The 26436-nt window shown below is 39.3% G+C and overlaps 1 protein-coding gene across 10 annotated transcripts in view; it reads left to right on the top strand.

Moving 5' to 3' along the window:
• The window catches only part of CYLD (CYLD lysine 63 deubiquitinase), a 60498-nt gene extending 36967 nt beyond the window's left edge, over window positions 1-23531 (top strand). For 9 of the 10 annotated variants that reach the window (XM_078062477.1, XM_078062480.1, XM_078062485.1 and 6 more), the window contains 11 exons: window positions 6003-6382; window positions 7257-7422; window positions 8711-8852; window positions 10107-10229; window positions 12347-12438; window positions 13348-13414; window positions 18262-18394; window positions 19323-19431; window positions 20449-20567; window positions 20844-21060; window positions 22573-23531. In XM_078062477.1, coding sequence (XP_077918603.1) covers window positions 6003-6382; window positions 7257-7422; window positions 8711-8852; window positions 10107-10229; window positions 12347-12438; window positions 13348-13414; window positions 18262-18394; window positions 19323-19431; window positions 20449-20567; window positions 20844-21060; window positions 22573-22757 — 1733 coding nt within the window. In that variant the 3' untranslated portion in view covers window positions 22758-23531. Of the gene's footprint in view, window positions 1-6002; window positions 6383-7256; window positions 7423-8710; window positions 8853-10106; window positions 10230-12346; window positions 12439-13347; window positions 13415-18261; window positions 18395-19322; window positions 19432-20448; window positions 20568-20843; window positions 21061-21531; window positions 21646-22572 lie in introns of all 10 variants that reach the window. The other variant, XM_078062481.1, reaches the window with a different exon arrangement.
• Window positions 23532-26436: the final 2905 nt, after the last annotated feature.

Below are 26436 nucleotides of genomic sequence, written 5' to 3'. Positions count from 1 at the left end.
TTTTGAACTTCCCAGAGGTGATTTGTCAAGTAGACAGTTGGATATACAGGTCTGGAGCATAGAAGAGAGTTAAGAGCTGGAGAAGTAAATTTGCAAGTTGCTCCCACATATTTGGTGATTAAAGTTCTGTGAATAATACCACCTTTGTTGAGAGTGGGGGGCGGGGGATGGAGGGTAAGGGATAAGACCTTAGTGGCTGGGAGACACAGGAGACAGAGAAAAAGCAACCGGAGGGAGGTGAGGAAAACCAGGAGGTTGTTGGGTTAAGAAGCCGGGGAGCTAGCGGACAGCAGTATTGAATGCACCTAGGAGGGCAAGGAAGATGAAGACCACACGATTACCTGCTGGATTTAGCCAACGGAAGCCATCGATAACCTCAGTTGGTTATGCTTTCGTGGAGTGAGGAAATGGAGACATGAGTTCAGCTGCCTAAAGTGGAAGTTTAGGCATCATCCTGGACTTCTCTCTCTCATTAGTCACATCCAGTTGTCACCAAGTTTTCTGGAGTTCCTCCTCTTCAGCATCGCTAGAATCTTTCCCATCTTCTTCATTTCTGCAACACTGCCTTAGTTTGGATCCTTTGTTGCTGTCTGGTTAGTATAATGGCCTTCCAACCGGTTCGTCTGCCTCAGCCTTGTTCCTTCTGAATTTATTCTGAACGATAATAACCGCCCTCACCATCATCTTTATCATTGCTACCATCATCACTGTGGCTGACGTTTCTTGACAACTTACTGCACCAGGCATTGTGTTACACGCTTTAGATGCATTACTTTGTCCTCATACCAGCTTTATGAGGTAGGTATTTTTACTTTGTCTCTTGTTACAGTGGTTAAATACCTTGTGCCAGTGTTGCACCCCAAGTCTGCTTAACACCAGACCTGCCGCTTTTGATCACTACACTGTGTTTCTCTTCACATTACTCTCTGGTTGATTTTTCTAAAGCTATATCTGCTCATGTCTCCCCTTTGCTGGATATCGATTAATTTTCTCCTGGCCCTTGAAGGTAAAAATCCAGATTCCTTACTTTGGCCTGTTGGACTCTTTTGCGGCATGGCTTCTTACTTGTTTCTGTCATTTGTCCTGCATTCTGGCTCTAGCCATGCTTGGAGTGGGGCCATTTTGGAACGTGCCATACTTTTCTCTTGGCGCCTGTTGTTCCTCTTGCCTGGAAATCCTTCTTCCTGTTCCTCCCACTCCGTGCTCAGGCTTACTTCTATCCATCTGTTCAATCTCAGCTTGGGTATTATTTTCTCCTTGGAAGCCTTTCCCGTCTCTCCTGGGTTAGGTGAGGTGCCATCATAATTGTTTGTCGCCTGTCTCTTCTGCCAGACTGGAGTTCCAATTGCCTCGCACAGGGCTTGGCATGGAGTACATTTCGTAATTGTTTGCAAATTAAATCCAAATAAGAATTGAAGAGTACTGTAGAACTCTGTAATGACTTTTTAGTTATCATATGGATTATTTATATTATACATAAACAAATGTAACAGTCCAAGTCTACTGTTACCTCCCTTGGGCTCAGATACTCCCTTGGGCTTAGATACTCATAGGAAATGATTTGAGTGAGCTCTGATTTCGCCTTCTCTGTGCCTTCGTTTCGACTTGGGTAGGATATTGTGAAGATAGGCAGGCATAGGACCTCATCCCCAAGATTCTTCCTATAGCCATAGAGCAGGGAGCTTCCTTCAGTGATGCTTCTCCAAGAGGGTTCTGTCTCCCGAGAGACTACTTTGGTAGGTTTTGGCCCATATGTTAGCAGTTATCCGCTCTCTCAAAGATCTTGGGAGTGTTGGGGCACCCGGGTGGCTCAGTTGTTAAGCGTCTGCCTTCGGCTCGGGTCATGATCTCAGGGTCCTGGGATCAAGCCCCACATCAGGCTCCCTGCTCTGTGGGAAGCCTGCTTCTCCCTCTCCCACTCCCCCTGCTTGTGTTCCCTCTCTCTCTGTCAAATAAATAAATAAAATCTTTAAAAAAAAAAAAAGAAAAAGAAAAGATCTTGGGAGGGTTGAGACAGCAAGGGCCTGGCAGGGTCCTTTGGTGAGTCACAGCCCTGCTGGCCTCTGCACAAGCATGGGGACTGTCCATGGTGGTTATGGCGCAGCCCCACTCTCTCCCTCTGTTGTTACTGGTGGCTTTGGGAATGCTTTTCCTATGAGCTTCTTTCTTTCTAAGGAAAGGAAACTAGTAAAACCGTGGGTTTGTCATAACCTAGGTGACATTAATTCTTTAAGTTTATGCTATGATTTTATTCTTTTTTTTTTTTTTAAAAGATTTTATTTATTTATTTGAGAGAGAGAGAATGAGAGACAGAGAGCATGAGAGGGAGGAGGGTCAGAGGGAGAAGCAGACTCCCTGCCGAGCAGGGAGCCCGATGCGGGACTCGATCCTGGGACTCCAGGATCATGACCTGAGCCGAAGGCAGTCGCTTAACCAACCTAGCCACCCAGGCGCCCCTATGATTTTATTCTTATACAGTTTCTGTAGTGTGGTAGAATATTTTTAACTTCTTGACTTTAGTCTAATGCTAAGTGTATACTAAGTGTATATAAGAACGTGGGTCCTAAACGGGATATATAAAGTCATGAAATCTATATGGAGTAGGCCTTCATCCTTAAATTAGAAAATAGAAGTAATTTCATTGTAAAAGAACATTTCTTTTCTATAATTAATTTCACTTATATATTAAAAAGCTTTTTTTCCTACAACATTTGATTCATGTATTCACTTTTTTCTTAAATGTTGAGTATTTTCTTGTGTTAGTGGCTATACCAAGTGCTGTGGATTCAACCATGAAGCCTCATGAAAAACCATGAAAAAGACAAGCAGAATTCCTGTTCTTATGGAGCTTATAGTCTGGTATGACAGACAGTAAATATGTAGACAGACAAGGTAATAATCAATGGTGCCATGTGCAAGAAAGAAATGAACAGGGCATGATAGCATCCGGTGGGAAGCCAGCTACCATAGAGTGTTGTGGAGAGGTCTCTTTGAGGAAAGGATATTTGGGTTGAGATCTGGATGTTGTGAGTGAACCCGTCAGAGAAAGAGCTTGGGAAGAACATTCGAGGCAGAGGAGATAGGAAAGGCAAAGACCTGAGGTGAGAAAGAGTATTCGAAGAACAGGAAGTAGGCCAGACTGGCTACAGCATGGAAAATAGGTATATGAAAGGAATTTGGACAGGTAGGTGGGAGCCAGATCATCCAGGACCTTGTAGATCTTGGTGAGAAATTTAGTATTTATTATAAGAACACTGGAAAGCCGTTGGAAGTTTTTAAATAGGGGAATGATAGAAGATCATGGAAGATCTTTAGATTTTAAAAAGGTCTCTCTTAGAGTTGTATGGTGAATAGTTTGGAGAGGGACAAGAAGAAGGTCAGATCAGGAAAGAGACTGGTTACAGGGTGAAAGATGATGGTGGCTTGAATTAGGGAGATAATAGGGGTGAAGAGAAGAGGATGAATTTGACATATATTTTGGAGCTAGAACCAAATGCTTTGTGGATTTGGGTTTTGGGCTTGAGGGGTTGAGGGTTTGAGAAAGAAAAGAATAACTTTTAAAATTCCTATGTTAAAGGGGATCTTGGGTGGCTCAGTTGGTTAAGTGTCTGTCTTCGGCTTAGGTCATGATCCCAGGGTCCTGGGATCGAGTCCCATGTTGGGCTCCCTGCTCTGTGGGGAGTCTGCTTCTCTCTCCCTCTGCTTTCAGCTCCCCTGCTGTGCTCACTCTCTCTGTCAAATAAATAAATTAAGTCTTAAAAAAAATAAAGTTCCTATGTTAAATATCATTACTAAAGAATCTTAAATGGATAACGTAGATAGAATAATGAGGTACAAAGTACAGTGAACACTCATGTAGTCACTACTCACTTTGAGAAAAAAAACTATCATCGTGACCTTTGAAATTCCCTTGGAGCCTCTTCCTAGAATCCTTCCCTTCATGCTCTCCTCTGAGCTTCTGTCATCTTTAATTTAGTGTTTATCATTCTCCTGGTTTTCATGATAGCCTTATAAGTTTGTACATCTAAACAGTATACTGTTATTTGTGCATGTTTCTGAGCTTCCTATAAAGGAATCCGACTGTATGTATGCTGTAATTTCCCCTCAGTATTATGTTCCAAAGATTCATCACAGTAGTAGTATGATTATAATTTATTTGTTTTCATTGCTGTATAGCGTTCCATTCTGTTTCATTCCATCGCTGTGAAATGTCTAAATATACCACAGTATATGTTTCCAATCGACCACTGATGGACATTTGAATTGTTTTTATTTTCCTGCTATTATTAACAGCTCCGCTATTAACATTCTTACACGTGTCTAGACTGTATACTTAGAAATGGATTCACTGGGTCATGTCATATGCACATCTTTCCTTTACTAAATCATGCCACACTGTTCCCAGAGTAGTTGTACCAGTTTACACTCCCATCAGCATTGTGTAAGGGTATCATTTGCTCTTCATCCTGACCAATAGTTAATGTTCTAAGACCTTGAACTTTTGAAATATCTCACATTGCTTTTGTCTTTTTTTTTTATCTACTTACTAGTGAGAGCAAGAATCTTTTCACTGATGTGTTGGTGATTTGGGTATCTTTTTCTGAGTTGCCTTTCAGGCCCTTGGTCCATTTTTTCCTAGGTTTTTTTTTTTTGTCTTTTTTATATTGATTTATAGGCTTTTGTCCAATTTTAATCCTTTGTCAGAAATATGTATTATAGGGGCGCCTGGGTGGCTCAGTCAGTTAAGCGACTGCCTTCGGCTTGGGTCATGATCTCAGGGTCCTGGGATCTAGCCCCGCATCGGGCTCCCTGCTCAGCGGGAGGCCTGCTTCTCCCTCTCCCACTCCCCCTGCTTGTGTTCCCTCTCTCGCTGTCTCTCTCTCTCTGTCAAATAAATATAAAATCTTAAAAAAAAAATATGGATTATAAGTGTTTTCTCCTTGTCCGGCTCATATTCTCACTCTTGTTATGATGCCTTTTAATGAATAAGTAGCTCAATTTTAATATCATATTTGTCAGTCTTTTCCTTTATGGCTTGTATACTTGTATTCAAAAAATTACTCTCTGGCCTAAAATCACAAAGAACATTCTTGTGTATTGTCTTCCAGAAGCTTATAGTCTTGCCTTTCACATTTGTCTTTGAAACACCTGGGGGTGATTTTTGTGTAGAGCATGCAGTACAGGTTCAGTTTAATTTTTTTTTAAAGTTCCGGTAACTGATGATCTCAGTATTATTTATTGAGAAGTTTATTCCCTGCCCTTCCCTCCATGGTCTGCAGTGCCTGCCTGGCATCTGTATTAGTTATCTTAAGGAAATAGCTTTTGGCTTTCTCTTTTTGTATGTTGGTTTTGTCTTAAATTATTTTCTGTTTTTGTAAATTTATCTGGTTTTGATTCTCTTTGCTGTAGGTTTGTCTTCTCTTTCATTAATTCCTGTTTTGTATTTATTCTTTTCCTCTTGACTGTTTTTTGGGAGGTTAATCTGTTCTTCCAACTTCCTAAGTTGTATTCTGAGTTCATTAATATTCTTTTTTTTCTAAAATAAACTATATTAAGTCTGTACATTTCCTTTGTAAGTACTAATTTAGTTGTGTTCCACAAGCGTTTGTTGCTTTCTCTTTTTTCTTTATTTTAAAATTTTACATAATCATTTCTTTTTTGGTCCTTTAGTTACTTAGAAGCGTCTTTCTAAATTTTTTGGTATTTTTTGGTACTGTTTTCTAACTTAATTGTATTATGGACAAAGTAAAACCTATTTAATACCAATCAATAATAGATTTTTTTGGTTTGAACAATTGGGTGCCATTTTCTGAGGTAGAAAAATCTGGAGGTGGGAGGAGAATCTAGACCACTGTTTGGAGAGATTAAGTGTGTAGTGCTTACAAGAATCCTTCTAGAGTCAAAATGGGCAGTTGGACTAGGCATGTATATTAATTTTTAGAGATATGGGCATATTTAATGTTCTTGAATACATTTTTCTAAATAAGAATAATTTTTTATAGTTGCTGAAGACCCTGCAAAATCGCTTACAGAGATATCTCCAGACTTTGGACATGCTTCACCACCCCTGCAGCCTCCTTCCATGAACTCATTATCCACTGAGAACAGATTTCACTCTTTACCATTCAGTCTGACAAAGATGCCCAATACCAATGGAAGTATTGGCCACAGTCCACTCTCTCTGTCAGTTCAGTCCGTAATGGGAGAGCTAAACAATGCACCTGTCCAGGAGAGTCCACCCTTGGCCATGACTTCTGGGAACTCACATGGTCTGGAAGTGGGCTCTCTGGCTGAAGTTAAAGAGAATCCGCCTTTCTATGGGGTGATCCGTTGGATCGGTCAGCCACCAGGACTCAACGAAGTGCTAGCTGGACTGGAACTGGTAATTCAATTTGACTTAAAAATTGCAGTTCTTCTCTGGAGTTCTGTGTATTTTTTTCCCTATTACGCTTTTTTGTCAAAATGTTTTGTCAAAAAGGCATCACTAGAGAAACATTTTATTCCCGTGTTGCCCAACTTCTTTGCCACCCACGAAGCATCTGACCCACTTGTTCCTGATGTTAGTTGATCTATGTTCAACTAATGAAAACAGATTTTTAGACTAATGTGTTTAGGCTCATTCCATTAAACAGAATACAGTAAGGAAAGCAAATCTGTTATCAGCTTTCTTTTTCTTCCTCAGTCTCCCTCCCCCAGTCAGTTCTAATATTTATATCATTGGTTTTAAGATTAATTGCCATTTTTAGAGATTTTTTGTGATCTTTATTAGAGGGAAAGATTTTCCCTTTGGAGACTAGGAAAGCATAACGTTTGGCCTTTCATGATCTGGAAAGGATAATTTGAGAACATTTAACTTTTATCTATAAAATATATTTCTTAAAAAATTTGTTTGCATGCCAGTGAATGCTACTTTTGGGGAGGGGCAGTTGTTAAAATAAATCGCCTCTGCCCCTTAGTTTCAGTACTTGTGGAAATGGTGTGGGAAAGTCGGTTAACCAGGGAAGGTTTAAGCACACATTCTAGAAGAAAATACACTGAGGACTTCATGTTGGATTAAGGAATTAATTTCTTAAATGATTAGTTGTGGGCTGAAGCACTGGTTAGTCGATCCCTTTTTTCTGATGGAGTTCTCGGGACAGGCGTGATGAGGGAATTCTGAGAAAGGCTGAGCCAGAAACACATCTTAGCAACCTTCGTTCCTTGTGTGCTATGTTGCAAGGGGCAGAGTAACACATACCGAAGCATTTCTTTTTCAGGAAGATGAATGTGCGGGCTGTACGGACGGAACCTTTAGGGGCACTCGGTACTTCACCTGTGCCCTGAAGAAGGCGCTGTTTGTTAAACTGAAGAGCTGCAGGCCCGACTCTAGGTTTGCCTCTCTGCAGCCAGTTTCCAATCAGATTGAACGCTGTAATTCTCTAGGTATTTGGATGCCTTTCGTTTACTTTACCAATGTGGAGTGACTCTGGTTCTGATCTCAGGCCATTTTGCAGTAGGAGGCAGTGACAGCGTTTATACATATTTCTTGCCGATGTTCATCGGCTCATAAATCAGTAAAAATCGCTACTTGGTGTATAAGAAAGTTACAGTTGTCCCAAGAGGGGACTTTTGAAAAAAATATCAGGAAAAAAAATGAGATTTGGAAAGTGAAAAATAGTGGGACTTATTTTTCTCTTCCTGTTGGTCGCCAGCATTTTTTTAATGTTTTTAAAATATTTTATTTGTTTGACAGAGAGAGGGAGAGAGCACAAGCAGGGGGAGCGGCAGGCAGAGGGAGAGGGAGAAGCAGGCTCCCAGCTGAGCAGGGAGCCCCGGGGCTCGATCCCAGGACCCTGGGGTCATGACCTGAGCCAAAGGCAGACGTGTAACTGACTGGGCTGCCCAGGAGCCCTGGTCGCCAGCATGTAATTTTTAAAAACACGGGTGGAAATTGAAAAGTGGCCTTCTTTTGGTGTATCGAGTACACCAATAAACAGCTTATCAAGGAGTCAGCATTGTTACACGAAGTAGTTTTAGATTGATTCATAGAGGACAGATCCCCTCATCATTCATAACAGGGGACAGTTTCCTGATGCTATCCCTTTCCAGTTTTGGGTAATAGTTGTGAAGCATCTTTTTTTTTTTTTTTTTTTTTTTTAAAGATTTTATTTATTTGAGAGAGAGAATGAGAGCATGAGAGGGGCAGGGTCAGAGGGAGAAGCAGACTCCCTGCTGAGCAGGGAGCCCGATGCGGGACTCGATCCCGGGACTCCAGGATCATGACCTGAGCCGGGAAGTTGTGAAGCATCTTGACAGTTAAGCAACTATCAATAGGAAAGCCATCTTTATGAAAAACATTTTTCATTACAGTTGAAGTAGTGCTGTGGAATTTTTTTGTTTTCTTTTTCGACTTGAAGATGAAACATCTCAGACAAATTATAAAATATTCGGGGAACAAAATATTTTATTTGGCAGATGCTTTTTATACAGTACTTAATACCCTGAAGTGTTTTTTAAATGGTGGAGGAAGTGAGGTTGAAATGAGCAGTAGCATTTTTACAAGCCAAGCTGGAGAACAATGAACCCAAACCTACCTTTTACTTAGTTTTAAGTCATGAAACAAATTTTGCCTCAGAATACAAAAATGTATTTTAAAATGAAGAAATATATGGGAGTACGTATTGTAATAGTTAAAAAGGGGACTTTGGCATTTTCATTTTTATGTTTGCAGCATTTGGAGGCTACTTGAGTGAAGTAGTAGAAGAAAATACCCCACCCAAAATGGAAAAAGAAGGTTTAGAGATAATGATTGGAAAGAAGAAGGGTATCCAGGGTCATTACAATTCTTGTTACTTAGACTCAACCTTATTCTGGTAAGTTTCAAATTAATGCAATAGGGATATAGTTCCACGGGGGCAGAGGCGTGTGTGTGTGTGTGTGTGCGTGCACGTGCATGCGTGTACATGTTGCATGTGCATGAAAGAAACTGCTAACTGCCTTTGAGTGGCTGGGGAACAGCAAAGAAAGGGAGATTTACATTTCATTATACCCTTTGGAAGCTATTGAACGTGGTCTTGTGCTCGTATCCAAAAAAATTACTATAAAAGTAATGCTGTGAGGGAGGAGTAAGACTGATAGTGTTACAGGGGGGACAGATATTCTGGGAAATCGTGTGACTGAAGAGAATTAAGAGAGTTTTTTTTAAAGACTTATGTTCAGTAGAAGCACAGTTGCCCTCATATATGTAGTTTATTCCAAAGTTGAACGACTTAACGTGGCAAGAAGTTTTACACTGAGATCCAACCAAGTTCGCCACTAGTTAAGTTGAATGTAACTGACCAGCTGTCTACAGCCATGTTGTAAGAATTAGGAACTCAGTGCGGTGTTAACATTTTAAAAGTGGGGAGGAGAGTAAACGTGGTGCGCCATTCTTTTTGGCAGAATACTTTACATCTCGTGGGTATGTAAGGATAAAAACAAGCCCTAAAGAACTGGTAAAAGACTTTTTAGATTTCCTGATAAAAATTTGTATTAGCCAAATTTCCTTTTTCTTTGATCCTAGCAAGTCACTGCTGTTAGTCGCTCAAGTGATTTTGGCACAAGTGATTTTGGCATTTAAAAGAAATTTCTATCTCTGCAAAGGGGTGTGTGGGGAGAGAAGTAGGATATCCGGAGTGGGTTATATACTGTGTACGTGTATGCCTTGGGAAGTAGTGTCAGATTTCCTCCTCTGTTGTCTGTCTGTACTTCGACTCAGATTTGTAGGCCCCTTTTCAGGTTTTGCAGAGAAGTTCACTTAATATACTTGAGGCATGTTTTTATCCTTTAACATTGTCAATCAATAGTTTGTTTTCTCAATATTGGTATTTTTAACTTAGAAGGATCTCTAGACCCTGATGATTAAACAATGGGAAACTTAACGGGTGTCTCTGGGACCTGTGTTAACAGAAAGCACTAATTTGTATGTTTCTTGTTCTCCAGACTTTGTGTGTTTTCTCTTCAATTCTCTTTAGTCTCTGTTTCCCAAAAAGTATCATTTTAGTATCTGTTCAGTATCTTTTTAGTATTCTGTTTAGTATCTGTAGTACGTGTACAGCATGAGGAAAAATATTCCTTTTATTTTACAGCTTGTTTGCTTTTAGTTCTGTTCTGGACACTGTGTTACTTAGACCTAAAGAAAAGAATGATGTAGAATATTATAGTGAAACTCAGGAGCTACTGAGGACAGAAATTGTTAATCCTCTGAGAATGTAAGTAGAAGATCTATACTTATTTTGCCTTTAGATGGTGCCCTATTTGCTGTTTTTTGGTCTACTAATTAATTTATACCTGCTTTCATTTATTAAGGAATGGGTGAAAATTTGTCTCTTGATGAAGTATGATTGAACCTTTACTGCCTTTGCTTATTTAATTTCTAAATCTGGTTAAGGTGTAGCACATAGCGTATGCCATAAAATGATGAAACCATTTTGGTAGAGTCCAATTTAGTAATTGCAGTAGGTTTAGAAAAGCTGATATAAGGTACGTGGTACTCTTATCTTCCGTTATAGCTCATTCCAGCAGTTACGTCTAACAGTGATCATTCTTTCTGGTCCAATTGGCATAGTCTGGCTTCTTAAACTTAATTTTATCTGACAAAAAAGGAGCAAAGGAAAATTTTGATTTGTAGAGTAGCTAGTATTTAGTACTCTTGTATTAGAAACAGATGAGATGTATTTTATTAACACATTTCTTGGTTACAGGAATATATTTAGGCCACCCTGCACATCCTTTAAAAAGTGATGTTTTTGGTCATTTCTTAGTTTGTGAATTATAAATACGTCTTTCTTTGGTCACAGAAAGCAATTTGTGATGATATAAGCTCAAGTGACGAGACATCTAGTAGAGACATTTCATAAGTGGTAGTAGTGATGTGTGATAATTTCACATTATAAAATTTAAACTATGAAGAGTTAGCTAAGGCCCTAGACTATGAAAGAGATCTGTCCACTCAGGAATATAGAGAACAAACTATGTAATTTAAAGTCCATATTAATTTGAATCTTGGGACCCTTTTCTTACTTAACATTTAAAATTTAAAAATAGTCTGACAGAAGATTTTGATGACAAAAATGCAGAAGACTGAATAATAAAGGAGGGCATGCAGAATGGCCTACGGTATAACATGGCTAGGAAAGTAAATTATAAACAAATAAATCTCCCTCCTTCTATCTTTTCTTTACATTCTGTAATGAAAATGACTCTAGTTTTCATCCTTTAAGGTAATTACGAGTCTTGATTTGGTATCAGTTATTTTATCTGATGAAATTTTTAAGTTTACTGTCCATTTCTTCTCCCAAGTAATTGATAATGGAACAAGACAGATCAAATCCAAAACTCTAGACCACTTCCTTCTTTCCTTCCCAAACATCTTAAGTCCATTAACAGAAATTATTTGGATACTGTTGTCCAACCAGTTAAGAATCATGATTAACCAGACTCTGTCACCCTGTTCACAGCAAGGCCCTTGGCAGATGCCTTGTTGTGATCGAGATTCCCTGTGTCTGCAGCGTTCCTATCTCCATTATAGCTGACTGGTTTTATCTGTTACTGAAACTTCTGCTTTCTCCGTTTCAAGCTCCTCAAAGGCAGAGTCCCTGTTTTATCACCTTATTCATTTTTATATTCCCAGTGGCTGACAGGTTAGAGTACTGTGTTCAGTGGTGGATGCTCAGTGTATGTTAGTTGCAGAGAGTTAATGAGTGAATGAATAGTCAGTATACAAAATGGATATTAGATCAGCTAGTTTTGACTTGCTCTTGTTAAGCTTGTGATGGCCTCCCAGGTTTCTTCCGAAGGCATTTTTAGCGTTAGAATTTTGTCAGGGATCCCCGTGGAATGTACTGAATGTGTCCTGTATTCAGATAAAGATGAGAGACAATGTCATGCACTTGATGACCAGCTTGGTTGCACTTTCAATTTTCAGTTTTTTATCAAGGCCCTTTACCATTCCCTTTGGCAGCTTTTTCAGTGTTTAGTATTAAAAGGACTTGCTCTCAAAGTTTTTTTTTCTTTTTTTTTAAGTAAATGCTTTAATTTCTTAAGCAAATAGAATCAGAAGACCTGTCATCGTAATTTAAAAATGCTTTTTCTTAGATTAGTATATGACAGCCATTACTTAGGCATGATAGTGTCTGGGGTAATTCTGATGCTAGATTTTTAATTTGTAAACCTCAAGAAGCAGCCTATAACTGTGATTTTCAAAATAATTGTCTAGCTAAGAATTTATGTATGACATATTGGAATTATATAAGAACTGTGTGATTATCAGAATGGGTTATACTAATTTAATATATATGCCAGTATTAATTGTTTTTTACTAACGTAGATACGGATATGTGTGTGCAACAAAGATTATGAAGCTGAGGAAAATACTTGAAAAAGTTGAGGCTGCATCAGGATTTACCTCTGAAGAAAAAGGTGGCTCTTAATTTATAGGATATGCATTAAAAATAATTTGAAAGCACATGCTAAATTATTGGCGGAAATGTGTGTCTGTGTAGTTTTGGGGATTTTATTTTAAACTAGAAATTCCTTTCTGTGTGATGTGCAATTTTTTTTAAGTTCTTTTTCTAAGCTTTTATTTAAATTCCAGTTAACACACAGTGTAATATTAGTTTCTGTGTAACAGACAGTTTTGCCCCCTTTTTGTAAATACTTTATCTCTTCTAAGTGAGTGATATGTGGGAAAATGAATCCCTTTGAGAAGCTGCCTAGTTGTAGTACTTTAAGTTAATAAATAGTTTTTGTCTTTCCTTCCAGCAATGGTATTCATCATTGTTTCCCTTTAGGGGTGAAGGGTTGCATTGGGTTCATCCCCATTTTTCCAGTTAGCTTTCCTTGTTATAAAGGGACTAACATGGCAAACTAGAATTAAGTTTATGGTCAGAGACCATGTTTTAATCTATGCTTAGCTAATGGATTTCCTTAGAGCTTCAGCTCCTGACTGTGAACATGTTAGCAGCATACTGTAAGCAGCTATGATGTTTAGAGACTTGGTAATTATTCAAATAACAGGAAAAAACAAGATTATATTTCCAGTTTTATTCTGCTTAACCCCCCAGAAGAAATTAAAATTATTTCATTATACATGAATTTACTATACATTTTCATACACAGTAAAGTTATAACAAAATTGGACTGTCCTATTTTGTCGTAACTATTAAATATCCTTTATAGTTTTCATTAGGCAGGAAAACTTGAGAACTATGCTTTTAATTGAAAAAGTATCAATTATGAAAGTGAATTTAGAATCAGAATATAACTATTATGAAAAAATAGAATGACTTAAAAATTTCGTCTGTGACTTATTTTTTTATTTTCTCCTAGATCCTGAAGAATTCTTGAATATCCTGTTTCATCATATTTTAAGGGTAGAGCCATTGTTAAAAATAAGGTAACTTTTAAATTGTTACAGAAGCATTGGAAAAAATAGGCGATCGTCATTTTCTCTGCCATCATTCCAAAAAAATGATTTCTTTAGTGATTATGTAATATTGTATTTGTTTAGGAATCTTAATATGCTAGGTTCCTATGATGCAAATTTAACCATTTAATTATGTAATTAATTAGTTTAATTGTTCTCCCCATAGTATCATAGTTAACTGGAAGAGTGAATCCAGTGTAAATTTATGCTTTTAATTTTAACCCTAGTAATAAATATTATTGCAAATCATTTTCTTATAAAACTGTACATAAATATTTTTATAATTTAATTAATGAAAGATTCTAAGGGAAATCAAGATTCTAAGAGAATCTTATTCTTGGAGCGCCTGTGTGGCTCAGTCAGTTGAGCATCCAGTTCTTGATTTCAGCTCAGGTGATGATCTCAGGGTCCTGGGATGGAGCCCCACGTCTGGCTCTGTACTCAGTGGGGAGTCTACCTGAGATTCTCTCCGTCTGCCCCTCCACCTGCTCATGCTTGCACTCTCTCTCTTTCTCTAAAGTGGATAGATTAATCTTCAAAAAAAAAAAAGAGAGAATCTTATTCTAACCCAGTCAAATACCATGAGAATGCTGTTTTTGATGATCCATCACTCAGAATTAGTTTAGCCTCATATTAGCTCTTTTGTTCCCGGTTTTGTAACTTAGCCTTTTTTTCTCCTCCATCTTGAATGAAAGTCTTGAATCTGATGCACTGAAGTTCTTAGTGAGATATTCTAAATGGATGAACTTTCCAGGTGGTTTAATGATCACAGTCTAAGTGCTGGACCCTTTTATACTTCAGCTTGGGTTCCTCTGTTGAAAATCTTGCTGATTTACTATTACTTCCCTAAGCTGGTCACGTACAAATACTCTACTCGTCTTTGTGTCGTAAGTGATGTTGTTTGATGCCAGTGTTGAATCGATGGGTAGAAGGAAGGGAAAGGAGGACAGTACCACAATTACAGTTTGATACTGTTTTGGAAGTTTTATCTAATGAAATAAGACATAATACATAAACATCAAGAATACATATTTATTCTCTATTCAGAGATGGTAATAGCTATATGAACATCTAGAAAATCCTAGAGAATTGTTCAGAAACTACTGGAAGTAACACAAGAATTTGTAATTTGACCATGTAGACAATAATCATGGAGAAATCAATAGCATTTCTATATACCTTCTAGCAGATATGAAAAGGGAATGCTTTCATACTTCATGAAAGTATAAAATGCCAAGAAATCAATTTTATTAAGATGGATTTTTTTAAAAGACTTGCCCAGAGCTCAAAGGTGAGTTAATTAATTAGTGAGAAAGATTGTGTTCCAGTTAAGAATAGTAAGTTACTTAGAGATGTTAATTTTTTACAGAATGATTTGTACATAAACAGGATCTTAACTTTTTTTTTTGAACTCAGTAAAGTGATTTTAGAGTTCTTTACAGGATGAAATGGGTGAAAACATTGAAGTTTGAGGGTTTTTTTTTTTTTAAGAGCTCTATTATAAGCTGTAAGGCAAAGCACTAGACATTAAACAGTGTGATACTATATAAAAGTGGACCAATAGACCTGAATAGAAAGCTCAAAAATAGAATCTCAGTATCTTACAAGTCAGCTTTCAGACACAAATGAGGAAAGAAAGCTGTGTTTAATATATGATGTAGGAAATCTAACAGGCAATTTGGGAGAAAAAAAGCTACTTTTGTTTTCCTCTGGAAGAGCTAAATTTCAGATGATTAAAACAATTGTCTTTTTTTTTCCCCCCATAGCCCAACACCCTTTGTGAATGTCATAGACTCTCAGTAATAACAAAGATGAAAACAGCTGTGATTCTCAGGGGGGTGAGGAGGGCTGGATACATGTAAGAGTGCATCTTGGTGCTTGAAGGGCTTGTGGGGTTTGGAGAGGGCCCTGGGAAGTTCCGCCACCCCTCGAAGGGGTCACTGCTCCCCTCCCCTTTCAGTGGCCTCTTCATATGGGGAGTCACTCGTTTAAAGATTGTAAGAAGATATAAAAAGATACTTCAAACGTTAGCTTTTCTGTCCCAAGTGTCATTCTTCACCTGCACGAGCCTTTCTTTCTGAGGGAGAGTCCGCTGATGTAACAACTAGGAAGAGGAGTACCGTAAACTCTAAAATAGTGGAACAGTCTGAGAGACTGCACAGAAGTCTTACAGGACTGACGAGACAAAGGACTTAGCCACCTAGGAGGATAAATGTGGATTAGATAACAAACAAAATCAAATAAACAAAAATAGAATTCCCAGAAATAGAGATTAAAAATGTCTATCTCTGTATATATGCTTTATGGCTGGGAGGGGGTGCGTCACTGGATGCAGTATGTATTGCTGAAGAGAGAATTGCTCATTTGGATGATAGATCTGAAGAAAGTACCTGGAATGTAGCCCCAAGGGAAAGAAGTTGGAAAACGAGAGAGGGTAAGAGACGTGGAAGACAGATTCTAAGTGCAGTTCTAGGAGACACTGGAGAGAATGGGGAAGAAGCAATAATTTTGATAGATAACAGCTGAGTATTTTCCAGAATTTTTGGCAGACTTAAGTTCTAAGAAGAAAGGTGCACAGGATTCCTGAGCAGGAAGAACCAGGACTAAATCACCTAACTCAGAGACTTACTACAGGATATACTTTAGAAAGACAAAGCTGAATTTAGAACAAAGGAGTAGTATGCTAGAAACAGGGAAGATCAAGGTCATAAATATAGGTAAATTAAGCCTTCATACTCAAAAAACAACAATAACAAGAGTATTGGTAATGATGACTCGTGTGGGGTGTTAAAGAGAAGGTAAAACTGAAGTCATAGCCACTTGTAAGAGAGGATAGTGCACAGAGGCAAAGAAAAATTCCAAGAAACAGAATAAAATTGGCAATCAAGAAGCAAAGATACAGGGCAGTTTCAGGTTGAGTTACTGACTACTTCTCGTTATAGAACATGGTCTGGGTATTCTTATTACATGGATATATTCTATTCCACAGTGCTAGATAGCCCAGAATCTAAAGAATTTTGTTTTTATCTTCTCCATAGATATATGTTTTCTTTTAAGGTTAATGCAACATTTGTACCCTTGTGCTTTTAGATTTTCTTAGTGGAAAGCGGCAATCTAAATTGTACGGTTCTGTGCCATCCCACCAGCTTTGTTGTAATTCTTGTGTCTGTGTGCCTTAATGACCCGCTTATTAACTTTAGGGTTTTAGCCTTCTAAAACTGTGGTAATGAGATTTGAGTGCTTGTTTTTTTTTCTCCCCCACCCCCCTCCCAGGCTCCTAATCCGTCTGCCTCAATATCGTAAAGTTGTTGGTCTTCATCCTCATTTCTGGTTCCCTTCTCTCGATGCCTGCTCTTGGGTTCCCATCAACCACGATTCCCCTTCTCCCCTCACCATTATTATTTCTAATTGTTGCAACTACTGACCTCGACCACTTTATGCTTTCTTAGTTTCCTGTCCTATTTTTTTTTTCCCTGTTACCTGTAAGTTAAATTTTTTTGTGCTTTTGGCTTTCACAGAAAAATGCTGGTCTTTTATAAAGTCATCAACAACCAAGTAAAATATTGATAGAGCATAACCTTCAGGTTTTTTGGTTATCATTTGTTTTTATTTGTTGTGGGTTCTCATGAATCTCCTGGCTTTGTTAACAAGTAAGTTTTGTTTATTTCAGGACATAAATTGCTTGGAAAGCTGAGGGCTTTGAAGGTTGGTCTCTGAACAGCTGTTTCATTATGAAAACTATGTTAATAAATTTCTATAAAAATCTTGAAATCTAGCTATAAAAATAGGTTGATTCTGTACCCAGAAATTCTGCTGAGAAGGTAAATAGTACACTTAAAGATTATTAATCCTTTTGGTAGAGTTAGTTTTTTAAAGATTAATGGTATTCTATAGTAAAATATTTAGTTAATTTAAGATTTTATTTATTTAAAGAGGAGAGGGAGAGCATGTGTGAGTGGGGGAAGGGGCAGGGAGAGGGAGAGAGATCTCAAGCAGACCACCGCTGAGTGCCGATCCCGACATGGGGCTTGATCTCCCAACCCTGAGACCATGACCCAAGCCGAAATCAGGAGTTGGACTCCCAACGGACCGAGCCATCCAGGCGCCCCTGTCGTAAAATATTTGAAAGGGAAAATGTATAATATATTGGTAACACTGTGACAGGCATATAGTAGGAGCTTACTTGGTATTTGTTGAATAAATGAGTGACCATCTAAAGAGATAGCATGCTTTCATGGAAAGAATAGTCAGCGGTTGATAGGACACATGGCTCTGCTTTAAGTTGCCAGGAAGCGATGATTATTCTTTCCTAGAACTCAGGGCCTTCATTTTAGAAGTGAAGCGTTGAGTCTGGAAGGTCTCTAAGGGTCTGTCCCATTCAGAGACATAAGAATTTATTTTCCTGTTTAAAGCATTAAATGCCTTTTAGATTTTAAACAATCAATAGTTTAATGGATTGTTGATTAAAAATAGTTGTTAGATTTAGACAGTTAAGTTGAACCAAGTAATTTTAGCTTCTGGTTGTTATTGTTCACACAGTGCTTCTCGACTGCAGATGTTATTCCATTATTTTTCTGCTGATCACTAAGGGGACTTTTGGATATGAAAACTAAAATAAGAACTCATTTTTAAGGTTTTATGCAAAGTACATTTAATTAATTAATCTGCATTATTGTTTTTCACCTGTTGTTCTGATGACCCAGGGGGCACCATCAATGCCGTAGGTTTTTCTGGCCTCAAATACTGCTGGGACAGCTTCACGTTCTGACTTAAGCATTTTGGAGAAAAATCATATGTTTCTTTCTGCATGTTTTTAGATCAGCAGGTCAAAAAGTACAAGATTGTTACTTCTATCAAATTTTTATGGAAAAAAATGAGAAAGTTGGAGTTCCTACAATTCAGCAGTTATTGGAATGGTCTTTTATCAACAGTAACCTGAAATTTGCAGAGGTTAGTGATTATTATATTTTATGTGACATTCCTTAGTAATCTTGAGACTACTACTAGATTTAATAACTGTTAATTTTACCCCACTGAGAACATAGTAACTGTTAACAAAACACAAATTAAGAAAAAAAAAAAGGTCAGTGTTTCATTTGTGTCCTTGCAGAAAATGCCTTAGAATTAAGATTAGACTTTCTGGATTTTCGGTGCAAAAGAAAATATAAAGCTAATTTGTAACTTGAAAACTTTTAAGTAGTATTTGAAGCAAAAGGAAGAATTGTGTTTTTTTTTTTAAATTGTCATTTTACCCAGTTTAACATTTTATCTAAGCATATTAGCCAAACATATCAAAAAAGAATGTTTACTTTTCCTTCAACAAGAGGCAAAATAAATTCACTTATATTGGTTTGTTAGTGAACAAGTGATAGAAATTATTTTTCTTTTATTGTTTACTGTGTCTTCATGATCTTAGTGGTACGTGCTTGTGGTTTATTTTTATTGAATTTATTTCTGAAAGAATGTTCTGGTAAAGCTTTTAATGGCTACAGTTATTTGTTGAAATAGAAGGAATGGTGTCCTTCAGTGACCACAGTTTCTTTATTATACTTGCCAAAACAATCTTTCTAAAATGTTTGTTTTAAATATAAACCCACAGTGGAGTGTTACTCTAGATTGTCATCATATTGTTAGAGACCCAGGGATGTTGACCTGCCTGACCTCTGGGTGTCCAGGGAATGGATCCTGGACCACTTGAAAACTTGTGGCTCGTTGGTTCTCTGCCTCCCCGCTCTGCATTCACGCTCGGATCCTGCATACAGGCCGTTGGTATCATAGCAGAACCGCTGCTTGGCGTGATGACCATGACTGCTTCGGTTTCATAGGGAGAATTTTGTTCAGCACTTTGATTCTAAAAATACATGTATCTTGTTTTTAGGCACCATCATGTCTGATTATTCAGATGCCTCGATTTGGAAAAGACTTTAAACTGTTTAAAAAAATTTTTCCTTCTCTGGAATTAAATATAACAGATTTACTTGAAGACAGTAAGTATAAGATTTTTTAGTTTGTTTTGTTTATTTTTCACAAATAGGCCAGTCTCATTAATTATGAGTCAGAGTCTAACAGGATACGGTTCTTCCAAAAGGCAATTCAGGATCTGAAGAGCCTGAAATACTAAGCTAGTACTTTCAGTTTTAGGTATTCTGAGAGAATAATCAGAGATGCAAATAAATATTCTATATACAGATGTATTTATTGTCACATGATTAAGAAATTAGGAACAATCTATTTGAGAGAAGAGTGGTTAAGTGAATTATGGTGTATCTGTACAATGGAACTACTGCCATTGAAATTCATGTTTGTGAAGGTAGTTATAACGTAATGTGAAGTGAAAAGGTAAGTTGGTCCTTTCTATAAGAGGACCCTCCCCCAAACGCACACACACGCACGCACACACAGGGTTACATAAATCTGCAGATATAAAATTATTGGAGAAAATTCACAATAGTGTTGACAGTGGTTATCCCTTGCCAACTGAAATTGTAGATGCTTACAGTTTTCTTCTTTATATTTTTTTCATTCTTTGAATTGTCACCAGTAGACATTTCATAATTGTGTAAAAACACTCTAGAATACACTGTTTTTAAAGAATTGTCACTTGGGGCGCCTGGGTGGCTCACTTGGTTAAATGTCTGCCTTCGGCTCAGTCATGATCCAGGTTCCTGGGATCGAGCGCCAAGCCCCGAGTCAGGCTCCCTGCCCAGCGGGAAGTCTGCTTCTCCCTCTCCCTCTCCCTGCCCCCTGCTCGTGCTCTCTCTCGCTTGCACTCTCTCTCTCTTAAATAAGTCTTAAAAAAAAAACAACAACCTGTCACTTGATCATAGAAAATGTCTTTTTAAAGATATCCCGAGTCCAAGGAAATGTAACATTTATGGGGACAGGGAGGGGTGGACTTGTTGAGGCTAAGTCCTCAGTAAAGCTCACCTTTTCCTTTTAATTTGTTTAATGGAAGAACGCATGTTTAAGGCCCCATAACCTCTGTCGCACCCCTACCGTTTCAGCCCCCAGGCAGTGCCGGATATGCGGGGGGCTCGCCATGTACGAGTGTAGAGAGTGTTACGATGACCCTGACATCTCTGCTGGAAACATCAAGCAGTTTTGTAAAACCTGCAACACTCAAGTAAGCTTGACGTCACTTAATGGGTGTTCTCTCCTGAAATAGGAAATTATTTGTAGTTGGAGTTGGAAACATTTTTGGAAACTTTTCAAAACCATTATTAACTTGAATTGATGATCAAATGGTATTGCTCATGCGTCTTCTGTTTCGTCGGTGGACTGTTGAGAAGTACTTGGTTGCTGTTGATCGGGTTGAATTGAGTTAGAGTAAGTGGGGCCCATTTGCAGGAAACGCTTGAGTTTGGCTCACGAGTGACATTCCCTTCATGCTCCGTTTCAGGTCCACCTTCATCCCAAGAGACTGAACCATAAATATAACCCGGTGTCACTTCCCAAAGATTTACCTGACTGGGACTGGAGGCACGGCTGCATCCCCTGCCAGAAGATGGAATTGTTTGCTGTTCTCTGCATAGAAACAAGCCACTATGTCGCTTTTGTGAAGTATGGGAAGGATGACTCTGCCTGGCTCTTCTTTGACAGCATGGCGGATCGGGATGGTATTTTGTTTTGTTTTGTTTTTTTAAAGATTTTATTTATTTCTTTGAGAGAGAGAGAGAGAGAGAGTGAGCACCAGCGGAGGGAGGGGCAGAGCGAGAAGGAGAAGCAGACCCCCCGATGATCAGGGAGCCCGATGCGGGGCTCGATCCCATGACGCTGGGATCATGACCTGAGCTGAAGGCAGATGCTTCACCAACTGAGCCACCCAGGTGCCCCTGGGATGGTTTTAAGAACTTTTCTTCTACGTGTGGCACCATTTTAGTTTGTAGTGGGATAGTTCATAGCGGATAGTCTGTTCTGAGTCATAGAGTAGTGTATGTGGAAAGCCTCTCAGGAGTATTTTGGTGACATAGTCTTTATATCTTGAAATGCATATGCAGCCCTGTTACTAAATTAAGGAACAGTATCATTGTGATATTTTGACACACGTGGTTTTTATTAAAAGAAGGATCCTAAAATTCTTATTTTAGGGCTGAGAAGTTTTCGTTTCAGCTTCGTCGTCTTTTACTCTCAGGCCCCTCTCCGTTTCGCTACAAGCCGTAGTCACCATTCATGAAGCGCCTACGCGCCGAGCTCTCTGGGAAGTACGTTGAGTCATTGTCCCGAAATCCCTGCAAGATGGGGGACTGCTCCTCTTTTCCTGTTATTAAAGCTGAAGTGAAGGTGCCTGAGGTCACATAGCTTGTATTTAACTCCATCTTTCTGACCTCATTGCTTCTGTCTTTTATACTACGCACGACATTGTCTTCTAAATGATGAAGCAAAGAATAGAAACAAATACCTTCTTTGGAAAAATAAGCCTATTCTGCGTGTAATATTTCTTCCCGAAACGGGGAGTATGCTGCACCTTCTCAGCCATGTTCGAGGACGCTTAGGCATTGTTTAACCAATACATAACGAGCACATGTCCAGTACCAGGGGTTCTCACGTAACTGAAAAGCATCTGGGGGTCGGACATTGGGAAAAGCCTTTGAGGGGCTGGGCCAGGAGCACCTAAAACCGCACCAGCGCCCTCATTCAGTCTGATGATATGTGAAGCAAAGCCTTGCACAAATATGTATTTAAAAATTAGGGAAGTGGAATAGTATTCATTTTGCTAGATGTGCTCTAAACTGGATGATCTCATGGTGGAGTGACCGGGGTCCTTCTGTCTGGGAGGGGACATGGGATGTGAGGAGTTGGATGTTGTGTGATTACGCATATTATGGAACACTATTCCCTGAATACAGAGAAGCCTATAAAGTGGGTTTTGGACTTTGCTCAGGATATGCCTCCTTTTACTGGTTTTATTCCATTGGTCCCAGAATCCTTTCAGAAACCAAGAAGTGAGAACGCTGTCAAGACTTAAAAGGAGCCTTGAACTTCTAGGAGTCAGAAGTAAAATAAGGTCCTTCAGATCTTGGAAATCAGCCTCCACTAAATTTAGAGTCGCAGAATCGCTTTAGTAGGCCGGGGCGGCCAGAGGGGTTAGAACGTGGCTGCCCTAACTGGAGCTCTTCCTCTTTCCTCAGGCGGCCAGAACGGCTTCAACATTCCTCAAGTCACCCCGTGCCCGGAAGTGGGAGAGTACCTGAAGATGTCCCCGGAGGACCTGCACTCCCTGGACTCCAGGAGAATCCAAGGCTGCGCGCGGAGGCTGCTCTGTGACGCGTACATGTGCATGTACCAGAGCCCGGCCATGAGTCTGTACAAGTAGGCGGGCCGCGTCTGGGCGGGGCAGCGGCCGAGGCAAGGCTGGCGTCACGCCGACCCGAGCCAGCAGTTCTGTTCTGCGTCCATTGCCGGCAATGGATGTCTTCGTGGTGGTGATCCTGCCGAGAGGGAGTCCTGTGTTGAAAAAAACAAATTGCTTTTGTGTTACTGAAGTATTTAATAAGAAGCATTTTGCACTCTAGAAAGTATGTTTGTGTTGGTTTTTTAAGAAGTCTATCTAAATGAAATTATTAATACCTGAAGCTTTAAGTTAAGTGCATTGATCATATGATATTTTTGGAAGCATAAAATTTTAATTGTGACAGTTTAAAACCTCTCTTAGTCCATTGGGAATGTAAATAAATGTGTCTTCTTTATGGACCAAGGATATGAAATCATTTTTCCTTTTAGCTAATGGTTGCCTTGAGGAAGAAATATGTTGGTTTTATTAAGAGTCTACTTTCAATCCAGTTATGAAAATTGTACTGAGTTTGATTTGTTAATTCTCTCCTATATAGTGCCGAGCCCTGCATGCCGCACCCCGCTGAGCTTCTCTGTCTCCGCAGTAGTGGCCAGAAAAGTACTTAAATCCCTTTAATGGTGTTGTTTCCTATTTGTTCTGGTTTTGAGATATCTTAGTGATTTTTGTCATAAAACGTCTATTTTTGATGTAATTTTCCTGGGGGGTTCGAATATACAGCAATTGAAGCTCTTCATTCACACCAGTAACTGTCAGCTGAGAGGTTTGTTTGGGTGTTTTTTTTTTTTTTTTCGTAAGGCTCTCTAACTATTTTGTGGAACAGGGCACAATGAATTTTATTAAAGGGTTGGGGTGATAAGTAGATTTCTACACAAATATATGGCCCATCAGAAAATAAATTTGAATCTGGAATACTCATTAAAATCTCCCTGAAGAGATGTATTGGCTTTCTAAACCTCTCCTGTTGTGAGGAAGACCGTCCAGAACGTAAGTGAGGTCAGCCAGTCTGCTCACTAAATCCAGCTTGATTTCATGGGAGATCATGGCAGTTACGAATCAGATACATTACTGAAATGTTTGCAGCAGCTTCATCCTCCTTCTGGTGAAATAAGTAGAACATGGATGTGTTCTTAGTTCATGTCCACAGTGCGTGTCTAGACCACGAGTGGATGTTGTAGACTAGAACCGCAGATTATAAATGTCAGTGCCGTGGAACGTGCTTTGGTCTGTGTTTTCTCTGAGTGTCCTTTTGTGGTATTGTTGTCCTTCTGGAAAGACTTCCTAACCAGGCAGAAAGACAGAAGAGTTGTCCTGTGTATATAGCATGTGACTTCATAAATCATTTAATGTAAAAAAAAAAAAGTAGAAAGAGTCTTTATAAACCCTGCAATTAGTTTTTTTAAAGTCGTGTTTACCTTTGGTTCTATCATTCCATTTTACTGATACTTACTAGCTTTATAAATTGTAGCAAGGTAGAAAAACTCTTTCATCTTGTAATTTTTTCATTTTTGAAATGAAAAAGCACATAAATTTTGCATGAGGTTTTGCTAAATGCTTGGGTGGGGCCGGGAGGCGGATACTGGGTCAGGGGTTGGGGGTGAGGAACCCAGGCTATGGGGCTGGTACCGCTCCTGTCCACCTTGGGTAACAAGGGAGGGGCCTGGGGTGCACGATATCTGAGGTCTCTTCTGGCTCTCACCTTCTACAAGACCAGTCACCCCTTAGTAAAGCGGTGTTGAGTGAATAAATGGATGAATGAGCTTATCAGTGTGATTTTTAAAATGATTATCTGGAGGAATGACCAGGAATCTCTATCTAGGTAAGAATGAATTTAACAGTTAAAAAAGAGGAGAAAGTTCCTTTTCTTTGAAACAAAATGTACATTCAAGAAGGTCTGTCCTCCCTGGCCTCTTACGGCAGAAGGCTTGGAGAAGACCCATATGGATGCATGCACAGGTTTCCCCCTCTGGGATATGGAGGCTCTTTCCAGGGGGAGGGGCCACATCCATAAATTATTTCTAAGGATATTTCCTTCAAATAGAACCTTATGTCCTTTCACTGTTAACCTGGGGGAGGGAGTGCTCAGTAAGGGGAAGCCCGGGCCAGCCGTGGCGCTCTCTGTGGAGGGCTGAGGCTCTTCCCCTGGCCCTGGATGGTCCCTCGCCCTGTCCTAGCAGAGCCTGTGTGGCAAGTGGGCACCCTCAGGGCTGGGCTATATGGCCCCAGTGGCTCATGTACCTGGTGATTTGTTTAATTTTTAGCCTTAAATTTCCTTTAATACTTTCCTGTTGGCTTCTAAAATGTTTTGGTTCTCCCTTTTCCCATATCCTATCTAAAATCAAGATGGCAATAGAGTAGAACTATTTATAACATGGTTTATGATTCATAGCTACAAATAGAAAATGTAACAAGTCCTGTTCGCCCACCTCCCAACTAAATTCACACTTGTAAGTTTGTGTGTGTGTGAGCGCTGGCGTAGGGGTGGGAGGGAGATGGGGCCGGGGGGAGGGAGGGGAACCGTGTCGTGAGGTAGAGGCTAAGTGTGTTTGTCCCTCACAATCAGCTTTATTAAGGGAGTTATAGTTTGACTCCATCCCCGAAAGAATGTTTTATAAGACTGAGAAAACACATGGAAAGCCAAGAGAAACAGTAACAAAAGTCACTAACATATAGTTGTTATAATTGCTAAGGATGATCTCCTATTAGAATAATTTAGGATTTTTGTAATTCACATTTGCCAGAATGTTATAGGTAAATGGCTTCTTTCTATCCCTTGGATTCATTTATTTTTTCACCTAACACATAATTCAGGAACAAGAGAAAGACGTAGTAATTAATCTTATGCAACTTGTGTCATCATGCCGAGTCCTGTTGTTTGAACTTGGCGTCTTCCTAAGTTCAGGCTTTACTCCCCTCCTCAGGTAGATTCCCATATCCAGCTAGATAATGTCGCACCTGCTTGGCTGATCGGAGACAGAGAAGTGAGCCGGGAATACAGCATTAGGCCTTAGCTGAGCGACTGCCCTCCACCGAGTATTTACTGGACATTTATTACTGAGGACTGTGTCAGAAGGAATAGGAGACAGGGTCCCTGCCTTCGAACAGCTTAGCGCCTACTTCTGACCACAGAATCCCCACTCCTGGTGGCTTCAGTGTAAGGGCACCAAGTCTCGGGGACGCTCTGGGACTCAGTAACAAAAAAAGGAGTGACCTGGTTCACCCCTTTCTCTGGCTCTTGCTCTGTTAGAAGCAAGGAAGAAGATGACTGCTTCACTACTTTGGACCTTCGTGTCCTCTGTATAACAAGGGGGTTGGAATATCACATTTTATAGGGAAAAATACAAACTTCTGGGTCCCACGCCACACCTGCTGGATCTTCATGAGTGGAGCCGAGCCTAGGGAATTTGCTAGTAAAAGGCTCCACTGGGCAAGCCTGATGACCAGCCAGATTTGAAAACTACTGAGCTAAAAGATCTCAAAAATACCTTTTCTTTATGTGATTGTGTGATTGATAATGTTATGGCATTCATTTTCTACCTAAATGTAGGTAATTGGATGTTTATCACATTGTTTGTCTGTGTTTATGTATGAATTTATGTAAGAAATGCATTTGAGTATATATACCTCAACCCACTGTTTCCTAGAGGTTTTAGCAGTCTTTGGAACACACACATATCCTAAGAGGATATTTGATATTATTTAC

Source organism: Halichoerus grypus, chromosome 15 (genome assembly GCF_964656455.1).
Source record: "Halichoerus grypus chromosome 15, mHalGry1.hap1.1, whole genome shotgun sequence".
In the NCBI taxonomy this organism is placed as follows: Eukaryota; Metazoa; Chordata; class Mammalia; order Carnivora; family Phocidae; genus Halichoerus; species Halichoerus grypus.
This window is presented reverse-complemented; position numbering and strand designations above follow the sequence as displayed.